The sequence below is a fragment of the Lissotriton helveticus genome, chromosome 12, assembly GCF_964261635.1.
Source record: "Lissotriton helveticus chromosome 12, aLisHel1.1, whole genome shotgun sequence".
Taxonomy (NCBI): domain Eukaryota; kingdom Metazoa; phylum Chordata; class Amphibia; order Caudata; family Salamandridae; genus Lissotriton; species Lissotriton helveticus.
In genome coordinates, this window is record NC_136073.1 from 88,685,590 (window position 1) to 88,705,996 (window position 20,407).

Consider the following 20,407-nt stretch of genomic DNA (forward strand, 5'->3'; position numbering starts at 1 on the left):
CAGATGCTCCAGTATCATCAGAATAGAATCAGAGAAGAGCAAGAACACGAGAGAAGACGTATGAAGGACACGAAAGTGAAAGTACTAGTTGCACAATCTGTTCCTCAAGACAGTCAGAAGAGGGGTCCACATCAAGCCAGTCATCCTGCAGCTCCCGTTAAAGGGACATGCAATTATTGTAAACAGCCAGGTCATTTTATAAACGAGTGTGCAGTTCTGAAACACAACATAGCCACTGGTAAAACTAAAGAAAGACCACGTCCGCCTAGACAAGAACAAGTTTCACAGACTTCTCAGCCACAGAATGCACAACAGACAGTTCCAGCACAGCAGCCTATTGCTGCGACACAGCATGTTACACAGCAGATGTACCAGTATGCACAGACAGAGTATCCAGAGTATCAAGCGTATTCATGAAACAGCCTAGAGAGGGAGGTAGGCTTGCCTCTCATCGAGATTCCTGTAGATCAAGAAGGTCCCTATGTTCATAGTCAAGTATTAGGGAAAGACAGAAAGTTTTTGATTGATACAGGGGCAAGTACGACGACTATAAGTCACGACGAGGTTCCAGGGGCTCCGCTCTCAGGCTCTAGAAATGTTTCCCTTGGATTTTCAGGAAAGCCTATTGTAAACGAGATTTGAAAGCCAGTTACTATAGAAGTAGGTCCATTGTCCCGAACTACTGATCTATTACTCACGAAGTCATGTCCAGAAAATTTGTTAGGCATTAAGACACTGAAAGAATTAGGTGCAGTTATTTGCTGTTCCCCAGAGGGAATACGTTTGTTTTTACGTGACTTCAAGGGTCACTATGTATTACGAGATTTTGATCCGAGATTGTCTAATGTTCCGCAGCATCTATGGGCGCAAGGTCCAACTGATGTTGGCTTCATGCAAATCACACCCCATCGTGTGACTCTCAAGCAAGGTATAGTCCTGCCACGAATCAGACAGTACAGATTGCCACCTGAGGCTGTAGCAGCCTTATCCAAAATTATTGACGAGCTCATTGCTCAAGGAGTAGTTGTAGAAACTGACTCCAATGTATGTAATTCTCCGATCATTCCAGTCATGAAACGTACTGATCCAAATGCACCCCCAGTATATCGATTGGTGATTGACCTTCGAGAACTCAATAAATGTATTATTCCCCAGTATCCAGTTGTTCCAGATATCTCGTCCCTATTGACAGCCATTGATTCTGAGGCAATATTCTTTACCGTAATCGACCTCAAGAATGCATTTTTCAGTGTCCCCATTCATCCAGACAGCCAGTACCTTTTGGGTTTTTGTTTAAATGGAAGGAGCTATAAATTCACACGAGCTCCTCAAGGTTTCACAGAAAGTCCTAGTATTTACAGTCAAGCACTTAAAAGACAACTAGACAACATTCACATGCCAACTGACACTGCCCTGCTCCAGTATGTCGATGATCTACTGATCACAGCCCGTTCTGTACGTGCTTGCGAGCGAGCATCACTTACGGTTCTGTATTTCCTAGCCGAGATGGGGCACAAGGTGTCTCCTTCCAAGCTTCAATTCTGTGTCCAGCAAGTGATCTACTTAGGCCACTTACTGTCCAAGTGGGGTAGGCAGTTGACACCCGATCGTATCCAGTTAATAGCGAGTCTTCCTCAGCCCAAGAACCAGAAGGAGGTACGTGCTTTTATCGGCCTTACTTCTTATTGCAGACAATGGATTCCTCAGTATGCATTTCTAGCTAAACCACTGATACAGTTAACGACACAGGAGGCAGCCGTATCGACTGTCCTCCCTTGGACATCTGAACATACACTTAGTTTCAATGAGTTAAAGAAAGCTTTATGCCAAGCTCCTGTTCTAGCTACACCGAACTACAGTAAGCCTTTTACCCTTTTTGTCACAGAACGTGATGGTACAGCATTATCTGTTCTCACACAAGATCAAGCAGGACAATACAAGCCCTGTGCTTATTTTTCGAGCACACTAGATCCAGTAGCCCAGGCTCTGCCTGCGTGCCTCAAGTCAGTTGCAGCTACAGCATTAGCTATCAGACAAAGTGATTCTATAGTATTAGGACACTCCCTGACAGTACAAGTTCCACACTCCGTGGAAGTTCTTCTAAACCGAACACAGACTCAGCACTTGACAATTGCACGTTTGACAGGTTATGAATTGACACTGTTCCAGCCACACATAGAAATCAGACGCTGCAACGTTCTAAATCCTGCTACACTGTTACCGTCAGTTACTTCAAATCCTGCCACACATGACTGTGTGGAAGTTGTTAACACTATGACTAAGCCAAGACAAGATCTGACAGATATTCCGTTACCAGATCCCGACCTGACACTTTATGTGGATGGTTCATGTATGAGAACCAGTACAGGAAAACTAGTAGCCGCGTATGCAGTGACTACTGACACTGAAGTCATCGAAACACACCGTATTGACACCCTGTCCGCTCAAGCAGCAGAGCTAGTTGCTCTGACACAAGCCTGCATACACGCTAAGAACCTGAAAGTTAATATTTACACAGATTCACGCTACGCATTCGGAGTTGTACACGACTTCGGAGTGCTCTGGCAGGAGAGAGGTTTCATGACTTCTCATGGAACCAAGATTCAGCATGGTCTCCTTATTCAAGCTCTGTTAGATGCAATACATTTACCGACATCTATCGCTATCATGAAGTGCAAAGCACATACGAAAGTTACAGACATTATTTCCCAAGGTAATGATCTAGCAGATCGAACAGCCAAGCTTACAGCTCAGACTCCAGACATACCAGTTAACAAGACACCGACATCCACTCTAGAACAGACTACTTGTATGACAGTTAAGGACCCTACTCAAGATGTCATAGATATCCAGTTACATGCTACCCCCGATGAAATCAAGAAATGGTCCGAACAAGGAGGGGTCCAGACAGATCAAGGATGGTTGACGAAGGGTAGAGCCACATGGTTTCTCCCCGACTCAATGGTTCAAGTCATTATCAATACCGCACATAGTCCAGCACACTTAGGAGAAAAAGCCATGATAGACAGTATCCAGAACATTTGGTTTAACAAGCATTTACGAGCTGCAGCCAAGCAGAAAGTCCGTACCTGTATGATATGTTGCCAGTTCAATCCAGGTAAAAGTGTCCCGGTGGAACAAGGTGGATTCCAGCCCCTGACCACCCTTTTGAAGTCCTCCAGATGGATTATATTCAGATGGAGCGATGTCGAGGTTTCAAGTATGTCCTTGTAGTTGTATGCGCTTTGTCCAGGTGGACAGAAGCATATCCAGTCCCAGATTACACAGCCGCGACCACTGCCAAGCAGTTGGTTCGTGAATATTTCCCCCGTTATGGACTCCCTAGGGTCGTATATTCTGATAACGGCCAGCCATTCTCATCTGAACTGATGAAGCACGTTTCCCTGTTGTTAGGGTACCAGTGGAAGTTCCATTGTGTACGCCATCCAGAAGCAGCCGGTCTCGTAGAGAGACATAATCAAACCTTGAAAATCCGTATTGTCAAAGTGTGTCAAGAAAAAGGTGTAGACTGGTTAGTTGCCCTGCCAGTTGCCCTGTTCTATATGCGCATGGTCGCACACTCCAGATCAGGTCTGTCCCCTTATGAGGTCGTCTTCGGCCGCCCCCCGAATATGTGGGGTACACCTAGACCCCGAAGTATTACAGATGTTTCCAGTAATATGCTGACAGATTACCTAGCTTCCTTGATGTCTGCCCTACACTCTTGTCGTTCACAGGTTGCCGCCGCATTTCCAGACAATACCGAGGTGAAACCGCATGAAATCGTTCCAGGAAGCTTGGTTCTCGTCCGGAATTTTGATCGTTCAAGTCCGCTGGAGCCTCGCTGGAAGGAGCCGAAGTTGGTCCTCTTGACCACCCGAACTGCCGTCAAGTTGGAAGGCAGGAAGGGGTGGGTCCATCTGTCTCACGTCAAGAACTTTCACGGACTAAGACCTAAACAGCTCAAAGACGCTTCTATAGACACTTTCAAGTCTGAACATTTGCCTATTCTTAAGGACTGTCCCGCAAATGACATTGATTCCAAGCCTCCCCTGTTAGAGGAAACTCCGCAGCAGGAGTATAAAAAGAAGCTCCGGTCTAGTAAAATAAGTCAGCCAGTTTAATTGTCTAAGTCCTCCCCTAGGTGAAACGGTTAGACAGGTATCTGACATGTATGAAATAGACCCCCATAGTGAGAGAGTTAGTCAAAACTCAATCCGATGTATCGTTTTTCTAAGTTTTATATTGTTTCTCAGCTTAATGGTTACCTGCACGAGTTATGCATTTCATTTATGTTTTCCAATTTCTCATGTAAATAAGTTTTCTAATGCTACAGTAGAGCACACGTTTAGTGATCTGCCTCCTCATGACCTATCTTATCGTCTTGCTATGCGCAACAATTCCTTCATCCGTATGCTACATTTTTCACACCAGACCAGCAATGCCACTAATTGTTGGGTGTGTGGTCGACTCCCCCCTTTCCAGACACAGAAGGGAGTTCTGCCACTGTTTCCTTATCCATTTTCACATAACGGTTCATGTGGAGCATGGTCCACGTTAACGTCATCTTCAACTGATATGTCCTTTCTGAACAGTACATGTTTTCCAGACAAGCAAGGTCTTCCCCACAGAACAGGGTTAGACCTAGAAAATGAAGTTTATAATTTGGGTAATTATTCTTCGAATTTTATGGTCCTGAATGTTCAGTCTGATCCTACTCCAGACTTACCTGCTATTTCAGTACTACCAGTCAAAGGCGAATTATGTGTCAGAAATAATGGTTCCGTACATGTAGGACATAGTGATTGTACTACTATTGTCAAGTATAGTGACAGTGGGAAATCTATTTTCAAAGCTTCACGTCATTCTTATTTTGTTTGTGGTCAGACCGCATATGTTCGTCTGCCCCTCGATTGGGAGGGAACCTGTTACATTGCCTTCCTACTGCCACAGAGTTTTCCTAGCCCCATCCGATTATCATAGAAACACACATCTAGTACACATTAGACATAGAAGGGAGATCGAGTCCCCGATTGTCGATCAAACTGAAACTGCTCTAGAACAATATACAGATTTCAATAGAGGTTTCTTTTTCTTTATAGGACCTATCCAGAATAGTAAGTTAATTCGTAGATTAACCAGAACCCTTGAAGCAGTAGTGAATGAGACTGCCTCTGCTCTAGGTAACTTAACCGAAGAGCAATCTGCTATGAGATTTGTCGTGCTCCAGAATCGTCTCGTTCTTGACGTCATACTGGCCGATAGAGGAGGAGCATGTAGAGTCATCGGATCTAGTTGCTGCATTTTCATTCCTAATAACGCGCCGTCTGTTTATTCAGCTATAACCAGACTTCATAAAATTGCCCATCAGTTACACCAGAATCCAGGCACCTGGACATGGTCCGGTTGGTTGTGGAGTATAATTTCTGCCTGGGGATGGAAAGTATTGTCATTTCTAGGTATTGCAGTAGCGATCATATTCAGTTGCTGCCTCTCTATACAATGTGGCCCTGCGATTTGCGGCATTTGTGCTACCTCTTGTATTCCTAGTCCCAAGTCCCGTCCTAAATCCCGTTCCAAGACAATTCGAGACGAGCAAATGATACTGTATGAAATGATAGATGGTATCATGAATATTGATGTTTCCTGATGGAAACGTAGTGACAAGGAGGGAATGTGGAAAAGTAAATTTTGCCATGTTCTGTGTCCCTACGTGTCCCCCATCCTATGCTGTATGTGCATGATTAATATGCATATGTATTCCCCATGATCGACTAAAGACGCAATTACAGTTGTGTCCATCTCTAGTATGCCAGTTTCCAGTTCTCGTGAAAGCTACGAGTATTGGGCCTATGTAAAGCTACGTTGCCACGTTTCTCAGTGTGCACGTTATTTCATTGTAAAATCCCCGTTTCTAGGCCTCAAAAGGGCCCGGACTCAGATTCAGCTCCTGTCTTCTGAACCCTCTCCGAGGAGTGATACAGCCCCCACCTGTATTCCTGACCCTTCACTTACTTCCTGCCTCACAGTGCCCGGCTCGGCCTGGCTCTGCCTGCCAGTCTGCCAAGAGTATGTTATTATTCTAGTTATCAGTCCAGCCCTCCTTCCCTGCATTCCTAAGCTACTGAATCGCATCAATAGTTTCCGTCATGGTCTAGCCTTTACGTCTCCATGTAAGAGAAATACTGTATTAATGGTCATTTAATATTTCCCAACACGCACTACATGTAGAATAATGCATGCACCAGTCTTAGTGTCTGTTAGCCTTTACCCTGATAACTTTTGGATTCTATCAACATGTTCTCTAAACATCAGATACTAGATAGTGTTTAGGTACATGTCGCTCTGACTCTCCAGACTTCAGTCTCTCCTTCTAGCGCAGAAGTCATAGCCCCCAGCTTCTCCCTAGTAACACGTCATCGTCAGTTTGCGCGCACCACTAGGTTAGAGGTCCCGGCTCCTTAGGTAGCCCCCTCCATGTTTCCGCCCCGTTTATGACATATTCTGTTACGTTTACATCACATGTCTATGTACACGCCTCTTGTTATACCTACTTTCACCCTTATCTTTCGCGACTGTTACAGGCCCCACCCACTGTTCCGCCTACTGTATGTACTGCAATGCAATTGTTTTAACTATATATATATTGGTGTATTGTTATTAAAAGCTAGCGCGCTCATTCCAGATCCTGCCCGACAGCTGTCGGGGCCCCCCTGTTGGCTAGCCATCCCAGATCTTGCCCGTGCAGGTTGTCCTGTTCCTGTCCTTTATGCTGTATTAAACCTGCAAACTCCTACTACCTCGAATCTTGACTCTTATTTATTGAGCTATCTGTTATTGTTATATCTAGTCAAAAATAGAGGTATTATTTATTTATTTACCACAACCGCACGGTGCCAGCCGCTTTCTGCATACAAATGCAATGTATGCACTTTTTACCATTGCAGCGGGTGCAGATTGAAGCTGCACCCGCCGCAATGGTAAAAATAGAGGATGTGACCGCCAGGGTGGCGGTCACATCCTAATTTCACAGGAGGGAACTCCGCAGGCCATGCGGAGGTTCCCTCCTACTCAGGGGTCGCGGACGGATGCAAGTCGGTCCGCGATCGTAATGAGCCCCATAGTTAGGTGCCGATTAGGATATCATGCCTAAACTTTCCACCCAACACCTGACTGATCACGATGCATGTTCGGTTGGATTATTATTGACTCCTGTGGGAGCCTGTGTTCTGCCCGACAACACAGCCTCCTATAGGGAAATCAGGGGTTGTGTGGAAAACCCTGTACTCTGTTGCAGGCACCCCATGGACACTGCAGGGTTTTACAGGGGGTTCGTTACGTACCCCCTCTGCCCACAACCTGAGGAAGCAGGATGAAGGGTGCCCTGCCAGAGGCACTCAAAGTCACTTTTGACTTTGAGTGTCAGACAGGCCGACTCGGACAGGCTTTTGGAAACCAACATCAAAATCACTTGGCCGCAAATGAATTCTGTAGAGCTGTACAATGCAGGTTTGACCGACACAAATTGTCCAGTCGGAGCCAATTCGGAAAGACTGCACGGTTTACAATCCAACCATGAACATCGTAATCGGTCAGGCAGATTGTAAACCGACCAAGTCAGTCGGAAGGGTTCCAACAAGGTCTAGGGAAATCATACATTCAGGAGGAGGCATTCCGTCCGACATCATAATTTGCCACTTAGTTTTAGCCATTGAGAATAAGGCAATCATCTCAAATGCACTTAAATTATTGATTAGTCAACAAACACATGCACTGTCATATCACCTGAGCAGTTGCATCACCAGCAATTGAATTTTTCCACGTGTCCAGCACAATTAATATATATAGTGTGTCAATTTGCGGTTGGTTTCTTTTCTCATATTTATGTCAAATGGTTGAGGGGTATTCCACCTTAGTATGGACTCCAGAAAATCACATTACTATAATAGTGTGGCCATTCAGGACTATTGTAAAGGTATAGGTTCAAGAATAGTAAAACTATACTTACATATATACTCTTACCTTTACAATAGTTCCTTAATAGTTTGGGCCATGGTATTCTGCTAGCAAAGTGTTTCTCTAGTCGATATTTCAACATACAATGTGTCTGCATAGTTAAGTCTTCTTCCACAATCCTTTCTGTGTTTCTCCAGATACATTTGCATTCCAAATATTGTCAAAGGGTAGTGACAAATAAATGTATATTATATTCTAGTACAGGGAGCAATGCTTACCAACGCATCCATCACCTTTTCCCCTATTCTGTCTGTACAGCTCTCTGCCCTTGAAACCTTTGCAAAATTTGCAGTACATTGTCTATGGGTAGTAGCTCATGTGTACTCACTGGCAGTGCCAATATAATGATCAATTCAATTTAATAAACTCAATTTGATTATATTTTACAGAATCATTAAAGCACATAATGATCTCCATCTGAATGAAGCTGACAAACATGGAGATTTTATACTGTTAGAATAGAACGTTGTTTTAGTGTCTGGCCATTCCTTCCCAAGATGAAGCTGGGAATTAATTGTAGGAAATATATAGGCATGAGAAGCTTCTATATAAAACAAAATTGGTGATGAGAAATCATTCTCTCAAAAACATATAAATAGCATTAGTGCACAAGCTTAAATATTCCAATATGTGGATAAAGAAACATTGCAAATAAATGAAAATCTCAACTCTCGGATTGCAAGACTCAGGGGGAGTTAAATACGATTTTACCTGGGGTACATAATGAACTCTTTTTGGGTCTGAAAAAGTTCTTTATAAAAAGATCCCTTGCAATAAGACTCGACCGCTTAAGTTAAGCACATGGTACAACAATACTTGCAGAGTGGCGTACAAAGCCCTTGTGGCAGCTATTAAGTCAATGTCAAAGGGTGACATTAAACAGTGTAGAGCCAACTACAAAGCCTCCCAGAGACAAGCCAAGAGAGAGTGGGATGAAGATAGATGGAACGACCTGTTACCGGCGTGCAACAGTAGAAACATGACTCAGTTCTGGCACCTCCTTAAATGGGGGAATAATCAGCAGCATCTGACCCCTTGTAACCATGTGGAATCCGAGCAATGGGTAACGTTTTTTGAAGCTCAGGTTAGGGCATCAATTAGTAGTGAAGAGATCGCCCCTCTTGCATTATCGGAAGAACCTTTGGAGTTTTCATGCAGAGAGTTGGAGTCTGTGCTGAAACTAGTCCCAAGTGGCAAGGCCCCCGGGCCAAACTGCATTCCCGCAGATCTGTTCAAACAAAATAAAGACGCATGGGTCCCTTATTTAAATCTACTAGCAAACACCATAGCTAGCAAAGCTCCGCTTCCATCATCCTGCTTCCCGCTTCCATCAAATTATAGACCCATTAGTCTTATCGATGCTGCCCAAAAGATAGTGGCGAGACTAGTGTTGGGGAGGATCCAGGGATGGATAACTGAAGGAGACATCTTAACACTCTTACAGGCGGGGTTTCGGTCCCACATAGAGACTCTTGATCAGGCCTTCAGATTTTTGTTAATCTACTGGAAGGAGGCGGTTTTAGGTGGGGGCTTGCTCTTTGTGGCGTTTGTGGATTTAAAATCCGCATTCGATCTCATTCCAAGGGAGAAATTATGGTGGGCACTATTGAAAATGGGGATGCCCCACTCTTTGGTTGCTATATTGGTTAAATTACACAAACACACTTAAGGCAAGGTTCGCTGGGGCAAACCAGGAGAAATCACAGAAAGGTTCAAGGTTACAAAAGGGGTCTGTAGGGGTGCGTGCTGGCCCCAACCCTGTTTTCTTTATTTATAAACGGGGTGGTTCAGTACTATGATAGCCATCCAACCGATGCGCCAATATTAGCTGGCATGAAAGTCCCACTGCTCATGTTCGCTGACGACACCTTGCTTATTTCCAAAACGAGACAGGGATTACAGCTGGCACTGTCTCGTTTTGAGGTGTTCTGGCGCGAACATGAGCTGGTGGTCAATGTAGGGAAAACAAAGTTTATGGTGCTCCACAGGTCCAAATCAGTTAAGGCGAATGTTTATATGGACGGCACCTTACTGGAGCAGACAGATGTATTTACCTACTTGGGTGTTACCAAGCCCCAAGTCGAAATGCTAGCTCTAAAGCATGCCCAGTTGGCCGGCGCCCTGGTTAAGGAGCATAGATTGTCCTTAACTAAACCTATAGCCCCTATTGGTAAGATATCTGCTACCAAAATTAGTCCAGCAATATTATATGGAGCTGAAATTTGGGGCTTTAGTAATTTGTCTCCGCTCTCCTTAGCCCAAAATAAGTTTATGAGACTGTTAATAGGTCTGCCACAATCGTCTCCCCTCCTACCACTGCTCCTCGATCTTGGCTGTCATGCACTTGCAGATGTAGCACGTTATAGACCACTTGCTTTCTGGAGGCGTTCATGGACTAACCCGGAACTTTCATTGTTTGCCAAGGCTTTATTGGAAGTGAGGGGCCTGAGTCGATCACATAAGATCCCATGGTTGTCTGCAATAAGGATCCTGTTGGTTGATATGGGGATGAAGAATTTATGGGATCATCCAGATGTTGCAGAATTTCCTTCAAAAGGGTCCCTTAAAGCGGCATATTGGGAGGTGGTTAAGATCAAGAGATTTTCGTCTCACATCTCCCATTCACTGTCAAGTAATTTTCTCGAATTAAAGGATGAAACTCTTATGGAAGGATACTGGGATCCTATTACGAAGCCCCGCGATCGTAAATTGTACCACCAGTTTAGAATAGGTACATTACCTCTACGGCGGTTTACAAGCAAATTGAATTCTGCTGGTAGCGATAAGTGCATATTTTGCCATGATCTTAGTGAAAGTGTTGACCATTTTCTATTTGTATGTCCTGCTTATCACCAGCTGAGGAGTGTTTGGTTGAAACCAGTATGTTTAACTTTGAATACAAGATCGGCAATGGTTGCTAATAGAATATTGAAATCAGATCTTACAAACTTTGTCGTAATTGGTGTATCAAAGTACTTGAGCTGGGCATGGGCCCTACGCAATAAAATGGGGGGGGGGAAAGTAGTTGGTCAATGATGAAATATGAAACCCTTAGTTGCGGATGTAGTCTGAATATTAAACTTTCTTGTGGCACATACTTGCTAACTTTTATCAATTAACCCCTTCAGTGCTCATGACGGAGTGGTTCCGTCATGAGCGCCGGTTGAGCTGTGCTAATGACGGAACCACTCCGTCATAGCCCCGCCCGCTCAATAGAACCTTCAGCACAGCGCGAAAATTCGCGCCGCGCTGATGAGGTTAACTGATGAAGATTAAGCCTTTTTGCTAGATGAATTGTTTAATCCTTTTATAAAAACCCTTTTAACATGTATTTATATATTTATAACTTATTAATTATGTTGTTGTGGAATAAGTTTTAGATTTAGAGTATAATGGTGTATTTTATAAATGAATGAAACTGGTTTTATTTTTGAAATTTTCTGTCTTTTATGATGAAAAATCGAAATAAAGACTTATTAATAAATGTAATTGAAAATCTCAACAATAAAGAATAAAAGGGAATGTTGTACTTATTAGATTACTTGCATGATTGCTGCAAGAGCATAAAGGGAGAGATCATATGCTGGATTAGCACAGCATAATTTGTGCATTTATTGCTAACAAATTGTATACGGTTTGTGATATGTTCGACATTTCGTTGTCGTTTTCTACACTTTATTGGTGTTAGTATCTTGGCATCTCTGTTTATATATTGGCCTAAAGCTTGCACATTGAATAGAACCTTTCTTGATGTATGTAGAAGCATTAAAGAATTACAAGGAACTGTTTCATTGTGAGAAATTAGGGCTTTTTGCAGTGTTCCCCTACCTTTTGCCCCATTTCGACAAGTAAATGCTGGTTTTCTGACTCTGATTGTGCCCTGGGCTTTGCTAACCAGACGCAGGGCCAGTGCTCTGTGTACAAGGTGTAATGTAATTAGATGCAATTACAATTGGCAGGACAACCTGCCTGTATGCTCCTTGAATATTGTAGTTTATGTAGGTTTAGAGGTCCAGCAGATTTAATGCACTTAAGTGCGCACTGCCCTGTTGCCAGCTGTCATTTTAATAGTCATTCCTGATTTGCAGGCTGCTTTTAAATTAAAATGATATGCACATTCGACTTTGGAATTACAAGGTACGTCCAAAGTCTTAAACTACCTTATTTGTACATGTAGGTCAAACCTGCGCTAGGTGTCCCATGGGTAGGGTGCTATGCTAAAATGAGCAGGGACATTATAAAATATTGTTTATATGCCTTGGTGAAGAAAAACTGCCAATTTTATTTTCCCCCTTTGGGGCACCTTGGTTCAATAGGCGTACATGGGAATATTTTACTAAAGTATCGCTATTGACAGGAGTGAGCTACAAATATAATTCAAAGAATTAAGAAGGTAGAATAAATCCAACAACTTGCCAAAGTTGGATTTACTATAACTATAACTGTTTCTGATGTGCCAAAATCAAGCCTTCCAGCAGCCTCTCCTGATTTATTGTATTAATTTTATTTTGTGTCTTATAAGCCCCCAAATCACCCCAGAGGGGTATCTCCACACTACGGGAGTGCTACAGTAAGCAAAAGAAGAGGTTTTCAGAAAAGCTGAGTTTTAAGGAGCTTTCGGCAGAGTAGATAATCAGGGCATTTCCTGAGGTGGCTGTGGAGTTGATTCCAATAGGAGGGGGCTAGACAGTAGAAAGCTTTCCCACCTAAGTGGGATTTGTTTACACGGGGCACCGAAAGTAGCGATTTAGAGCATGACCAAAGTGTTCTGGAAGGCTGATATCAGGTGACTCTATCTGCTAAGTAGCTAGGGCCATTGCCGTGAAGTGCGTTGTGCACAGTGCAGCAGACCTTAAATAGGATCCGCTTGCGGATTGGCAACCAATGTAGTCCATGAAGAAGCAGCAGGGAGGCGGTCCAGGCAGGTTAGTTGGAAACTAGACGTGCTGCAGTGTTTTGGACCACCTGAAGTCTATTGAGGGAGGATTCGTTGGCTGAGATCAGGAGGGCATTATGGTAGTCCAGGCCGCTTAATATTAATGCTTGAAGGAGTGATTTACAAACTCTCATGGGGAAAAAAGGGAAGACCCAATTCAAGAGGCTAAGCATATGAAAGCAGGAGCCTATGGTGGTAGCGACTTGCTACTTCATTGTTAGTTTCTGGTCCAGGTGTACACCTACGTTTTTTACCACTGCTTTGGGGACCGGGACAGCACCCAGGTAGATTGGCCACCAATCTGGGGACCAGAGTAGAGGAGCTTCTCCAAATATCATAATCTCCGTTTACCTCCATTAAGCTGCAGGAAATTGTTCCTCATCCAAGCCGATATGGCTGTCATGCCTTCTGAAAAGATCGACTGGATATTGGGAGAGTTTTTATCAAAAGCCATTAGAAGCTAGGTGTCATCAGCGTATGAGATTGGAATAAAACCCAGTTCCCTGAGCAAGTCCGCTAAGGGAGCCACAAAAATGTTAAACAGAGTGGGGCTGAGACAGATCCCTTTAGTGAACTCCAAAGTTTGAGATCGGAAGGCACCGAGGTGGATAGTTTAAGTGCAGTGAGTTAAGACACATGACAAACAATGAAAGGCTGGGCCGTGTATTTCATTGACAGGGTGAGCAAAACTGCTCTGATAGAGTGTGAAGTGGCCCTTCTAGACACAAAGGACATCTAGTGGGAGAAGATCTGCAGCTGCAGAGCAAAAGGCAGGAAGGAGGTGAGTAGCTAAACTGGTTTTCAAAGAGGGAATGACAGTTGAGACAGGACCCAAGCTCACCCCCTCGTCCTGCACCCCAGGTAGAGAGTAGCCCCAGTAAATGAATTAACAGAGGGGCTAGAAGGGAAGTGTTGGGGAAAGTTAGTCACACCAGTGGGTTGGCTTAGCCAGATCTTAACATCCAGGAGAAAGTTTCTTCATTTTGGATTTTTAAGTAAAGTGCATTCTGAGACAAGAATATGCCTCACTTCAGAGGAAGCTGCTATACCTCTGGGTGACAACCTGTACCTCATTGGTCAGGGATGTCCACTTGCATGTCACCCAAGGACAAGGATAGATTTGGGAGGGCTGCCCAGCAACTCAGTTCCTTACCTTGAAACTACACAAAGAAGGTTGATTACCCTGCTGGACCCTTGAACTGCACAAGAGAGGACTGCAGACACAAGAACTGCACCAACTACACACCTTGGTCTTTAGACCCAAAAGGACTTTGTCTTGCTGTAACAGTTGAAGGAGTAGAATCCCTGAGGCAACAGGTTAAATGAATTCCACCTGCATCATCTCCACCAAGAAGAATCCAACTGACCACATTCAACTAGACTTTTATGGATTTGGCTAGATACATTTTGGGAACTGTAGTCTCAATGTCCCAAGGAGCAACTCAGAGATTCTGGAATCTTGGATTGGTGTTGTGGACAAACCCCAAAATTACCTTCTAGAAGAAGATCCAGAAGTTTGAGATCATTTGGAGAATGTTTGTTAAAAAACTCAATAAGTTGCCTGACCTGTTGTCAAGAGTCAAGCCGCCACTTGGAACTGCAGCCCAGCCTGGAATTCAGGGTTGTCCCGCTGAAAACTCCGGAATTCAAGACTTCCAGGATTTCACTGAGGTATTTTGCTGTAATAAGCCGCTGCCATCGATTCTAAACCCGGCCTGACAGGGTGCCTCTCTCGACGTCGAAAGGAAAGCTTCAGGAAAAATGACAAAGTCAGAATGTAAAAACTTGACCGGGTCCTTTCGCTCATTGTGTCCCGTACTCCAACATGGTCAGCCTCAAACTTTGACTTTGTCCCATTCAAGTTGGCGCTTTTCAGGTTTAGGCACTAGTATGTCATCTTTGAAAAATCATATCTCTTGTTACCTACACGGGATTTGTGTCATTTTGGTGTAATTTTAATCATAAATATATTTCCTATATATATAAATTGTTGTTATAATTTTATTGTTTGTTGTGTCTTATTTATTTAATGATTGATGTATTTAAATGCTTTACACAGCTTTCTCCCGAGTTAAGCCTGCATGCTCACATCCAGCAACCAAGGGTTGAGCAAGGAAATAATTTATGAAGAACTTCACTGGACCTTATATTGTGATTGTGGCCTTATTGCTAATGGTAGGTACCTACCTACATCTACTAATAAACCACATTCCAACATTCATCTCTTTTGATTTCTTATTAACTCCAATCATCGCTGTTTTGAATTTCTTAATGTAGCTTTCATAAAAATACTACTATTAGGATACTGATGACTTACTATTTTTAATGATCCAGATGGCTTGCCTTAGTTCAGTTTGGAATTTCCACAGTCCAATAAATATCTCTTTTCAATTCATCTCTTTTCTGTCTCATATATGTTTTACCTGGGGAGGGCTTTGTCCTGAGGGGTACAAGTACTCTTATACATCACAGGCTGTGAAGCCCTTAAGTCTCACCACCTTGAAAGCTGTAAATACTACCCTTCTGAAGCCCACCAAGCCATTGGAGCTTTGTATCCTAGGAGGGCTCCCACGCAGGGTGGCATCCTTGTGCATGCCAGCTCATCATCGACATAAGTATCATGTTGGGGGTGAAGAAGCACAGTGTTTGATTCCAAACACAACACAATTCAGTTGTTCCATAATGGAGCTGGCTATCTCATGATTCCTTGGTAGCCAGCCTTTGTTAGCATATGGAATGTCATTCACGTACAGGAAAACCTTGCTTTACAGGGTTACTGTAGGGATATATATCTGCGTATAAACATATCTATACACACCTTTAGTGTAATACACGCAAACTCTTGGGCTTAAGAGGACAACCTTAAGAGTGACTTACTTACATTAAGGCAGTGGTGTGGCTCTGCAGCTCATGGTGTGTGAAGAGTCACTCTCGAGCAGACAGGCTGCTCACACAGGGCTGCAATGGCAGATCTGCAGCCCTACTTTTACTTGGGTCACACAGGGGGGCACAATACAGAGCGGCTTCCCTGGTGAATCCTTTATCACCATTGTCCTGGGTAACCCCTGGTACCATCAACTAGGGACTTATAAGGAGGCAAAGTACTTTTTAGGGGAAAGAGCACAAGCACGCACTGGGCCTGGTTAGCCGGTCCCAGTGCACTATCAGAGTCAAAACACAGCATCTAGTAGTTCTAATGGGGGCACAATGTGGGGTGGCATCTCCATAGAAGCCCGGTTTCTAACAGTATTAATACGATGAGGTTTGGGATGAGTAAAAGGAGAGATAGAGGAGGGAAGAGTCTCTAGAGAGGGACTAGGGATATTATAGTAGTAAAATGAGGGTTTGGATGAGTTTAAGGAACGATACATGACAGAAGTACTTAGAAAGTGTTATTTTAGAGATCATAGTAGTTAAAAGAGATTTGGGATGAGTCAGACAGTGGAGATAGAGGATATATTGAGAGAGGTATAGGGTGTGTCAGAGAGGTGCATTGGAGCAAGTCAAAGGTTTAAAGCAAAAGAGTAAAGCAACAATATATAGATATATACCTACATAGAAAGCGTATGCATATATAAGGAAGATATTATATCAAGATTTAAAGTTGTATTGCCTAAACCCAGACTTTAAAGTGTTGCTGTATTTGAAGCTAATTTATTTGTGCATTTTTATAACTAATATTTTCTTTTAACTTTATATTAGCCTCAATAGTTCAATAGTGAAGCAAATTCAGATAAAATAGTTGTAATAATATTTACATATTATGATCTAAACAGGAACCCATAAACATCTGACCAAATAAATGATATGAAAACTATGCAGTGACCTTTATTCATATTAAGCATAGATTTACTTAGATACGTAGATGTTCTCTTGCAGACGTCAAACAAATATATGAATAGATACATACAAGCTATGGACAAGATATAGGCTTTGGAAATATAACTCAGCCTCACATACCTCTTGGGTTCTTGCCCATTTGATTGCACTGGACTTTATCTTAAGGCTTTCTCCTGAGTAAGCACTCGAATCATAGTGACCCACGGTCCTGTGCTGGATTGTTCTGTCTGTCCCCAGCTGCCACTGTACAACATCATATTGAGGCAGCGGATTACCAAAACTATCAAAAAATGCCTTCGTGCCACCTGCAATGTTGAAGCCTACATCCTTTAGATAGTGGAGGAGCTATTGAAGAAGACAAGAGACGTTAGTAAATCTTCTGATAAATCTACCTACCAGTTAAAACTAGCAATGTGTTTTGCTTTGCATACATTTTAGACCTTTATGAAAGCATTTGTCCTACACCATTGAGAAGCCACACTGCTGTAATTCAACATGAACATTGCATGCTATCATCTTTGTTGGCATATGTCATTTCAGATTGCTTCATTTGGGGTTTCAACCAAAATAATTGAATGTCACCTGCACTGGAAACGTTCCCTCCAATTCTCTTTGGTCAACTTGTCTTTCTCCTTGATCAGCCTGTGCCACTGTGGGATTGTGTTAACTACAACATGTCTTTGGTAGCAGTAATAATGGTTGATGGTGCCTGAAAGACAACATTGTTGTAGTGTATTTCTAAAGAATTAGGCTCACCTTCTATCGTTTTTGAGATATACTCAATAGGCTCCCCCCCAATGTTGTATATGTTTGGTAGTCTCCTTCTAAGACTCTGAGTTGGCCAGCATAAACCTTACTCCACTGCTGATTAGTCTATCTATCAGCTTCATACACAATAACTACTATTTCTGATCTGGGCAAGTTTATGGGACTTCCAAATACCATGAATAAATTGACCCACTATTTTATTTTTTATCATATTTTCCTCTTTTGTCATAGCAAAATAAGGACTGTAGTAGACCTCATTGGGATGTTTGTGAGAGAGAATATTGTAGCATTTCTCTTACTGACTTTATAGAACAAAAAGCCATGTAGTGCTGGTGGAGTGTTGAAAAGAATGGGCCATCTAATATAGACCAAAAATGGGAATATTCATTGAATATGTATCTATAATTACTAAAATAGCAAAGACTGTGCTTTTTTACTAATAAGTCTTTAAATCTTTAGCTTTGAAGGAGAAGTACATGTTTATTTCAGTTGGTCATTGGGACAGTAACATCCGTAGGATGTTTGCATAAAGTTTAATAGGGCAAGTATCACTCTCTTGTGCTCCCAGATTTTAGTATAAATTATGGAGGATGTGTTAGCTACCTCAAGCAGAGCTCATATAACAAGGAAACAAAATCTTTACAACATTCATATCTAGCAGCTACAAGAGAAAATACAGGAACCTTATTAAGTGCAGAACCTTCAGGTTCCCAGGTTGAGCAACAAAAATAAAAGAGAGCCTATTCCAGCGCTCATTCCACTAAACTTGTTTCAGCACCAATAGTAAAGTGATACCACTCAAGAGTAGGGATGGTATGATCAAAGTGTAGCAGAATGCAGAAGGTCCAAAAAGAACCTCTGTGAACTATGCCATTCTAGCTCTGCTGGAAAAGTAATGCATAGCTCTTGGTGGACTGTGGTTAACCATAGATCAGTTATAGATGTCATGTAACATTAAGCAGCATCAGCTTCCTAATAAGAAATCAAAGGCAACTCTTTCTACAATTTTCTTTTTCAATAGATGGACCTCGATATTATGAACAGTAATCTAGAATATTTCTCCCTTGGTAAAACAGTGCAGAATGAGCATAGTCGGGTGATGAATCAAACTCTAAACAGACCAGCACCTTAAACATTGGAGGTTTAGAGACACAGTGCTTGATAGGTTGTTTGTTATGTATATTTTCCTAATATTCTTCGTGAAACTTCCAAAACATAAGATCTTCCACCTCAGCTCGATCCTAAACATTTTGGGGGTGTTCTGTCAAGTGGGTCAGAGACATAGGAGGGTCCCAAAAATGTTTTTCTCATTCATTTTTCCATAGAAAATTTACACAGCTACAGCCCAAATGCATGAAGAGATTTCCACCAAATTTGGCAGAAAGGTAGATCATGGTCCAGAAAGGGTGGTTTTGTGATTTGGTTTACAATCGTTAAATACGTTTTGAGCAATTACGGCTAAAAAATGTCATACATTTTATGCCATTGAGGATCATTGTAAGATCTGATTGGCTGCCTCTAGAAATTGGTACTCACATTTTGTTCAGTGCAAAATATTCCTTTTGATGAGGGGCCATGTGGCACTCCTCCCCAAGCCTCTGTGAAGCCTGAGGGCCCCAATCCCAGGGCTGAATTCCATAAAGAATGAGAGAGTGTCTGCTCAGCGGAGCCTGCAGCCAATGACGTGCCTTCAGATGTGCATAGATTGGGGTTGGCTGCCTGTGGGGGGTTGGCCACAGGGCCTGGCAAGAGATTGGCTTTACGTATGGTAATAGAACATTACTTTATGTTAAAAAACATAGAAATGCACTTACAAAAACAAAGATTAAGGTAAAGTTACAGTTAGGTGAGGGTTTCAGTTACGATATAACGTTTTAAGTATATAAAACCAATGACATTCACCAGTTACAGTTATCATTCACCAGTTATGGTTATCTCAAGTAACTATAACGTGTGCCCTAATGTGACATACCTTGTGCACTAGCCATGCACTGCTAATTACCCCACATATGACATCACTCATGGCATCTCCTCCGATATGATTGATAATATCACTTCAACATGTGAAATGAAATCATTGATGAGAAAACTGCGCATGGTGGGAGTGGGAGTTGTAATTACCTTAGGGTATAAGTTATGGTTACTTAAATCAGATTGTGAGTTATAAATAAGTGACATTAAAGGCCTTTATAATCTGTCCACATTAGAATGAGAATCAGGGGGAGGTAGTAATATGGAAGCTTGTGAGGAGATGGATGATACTGAGCTGGCCCTGAAACTAGGTTTTGAAACCTCTGATAGTGTCAGTATGTATTTTGTAAGACCTCATCTTTTCTCCCCTATACTGCATATGATGATATTGATACATTTAACAATTTAGAGACTGAAGATTTAAAGAAATTGAATCTGAATCTAATTACAAAAACAAATGTTTTGGGAACAATCAACACCAATCAGCTGTAACATCTCTTAAAAAACACAAATCTACTCGGAAACACTGCAGATAAAGGGAAGATATTGTTCTTTTGCCAAGAGACTTATATTTGAGTAAGGTAAATAAAATAGATTTCTGATTAGGAATGCTATACTGAAATCCCTAAAATGTACCATGCAGATTTAAAACAGAAATCTGAAACAGAGTTTCAATAAAAAAAAAATATGTAAGTGGTGGCAGAAAAGCTTTCTAGAGCAAGAGGAATACCATTGTCTTAAAATGACCACCCGAGAATTCCAGTACTTTATTTATTGACTAAGGTACCTAAAGACATAAACAAACCACCAGGGAGACCTATCTTCATAAATGAGTCTTTTTGAAAATCCCTCACATTACATTGACCATTTTTACGT

At 42.3% G+C, this 20,407-nt stretch overlaps 1 protein-coding gene across 1 annotated transcript in view; it reads right to left on the reverse strand.

The window, feature by feature from the left end:
* The window catches only part of LOC144797902 (extracellular calcium-sensing receptor-like), a 109,864-nt gene that overhangs the window by 63,427 nt on the left and 26,030 nt on the right, over positions 1–20,407 (reverse strand). The window contains exon 4 of the mRNA XM_078668704.1: positions 16,913–17,137. Coding sequence (XP_078524830.1) covers positions 16,913–17,137 — 225 coding nt within the window. The remainder of the gene's footprint in view (positions 1–16,912; positions 17,138–20,407) is intronic.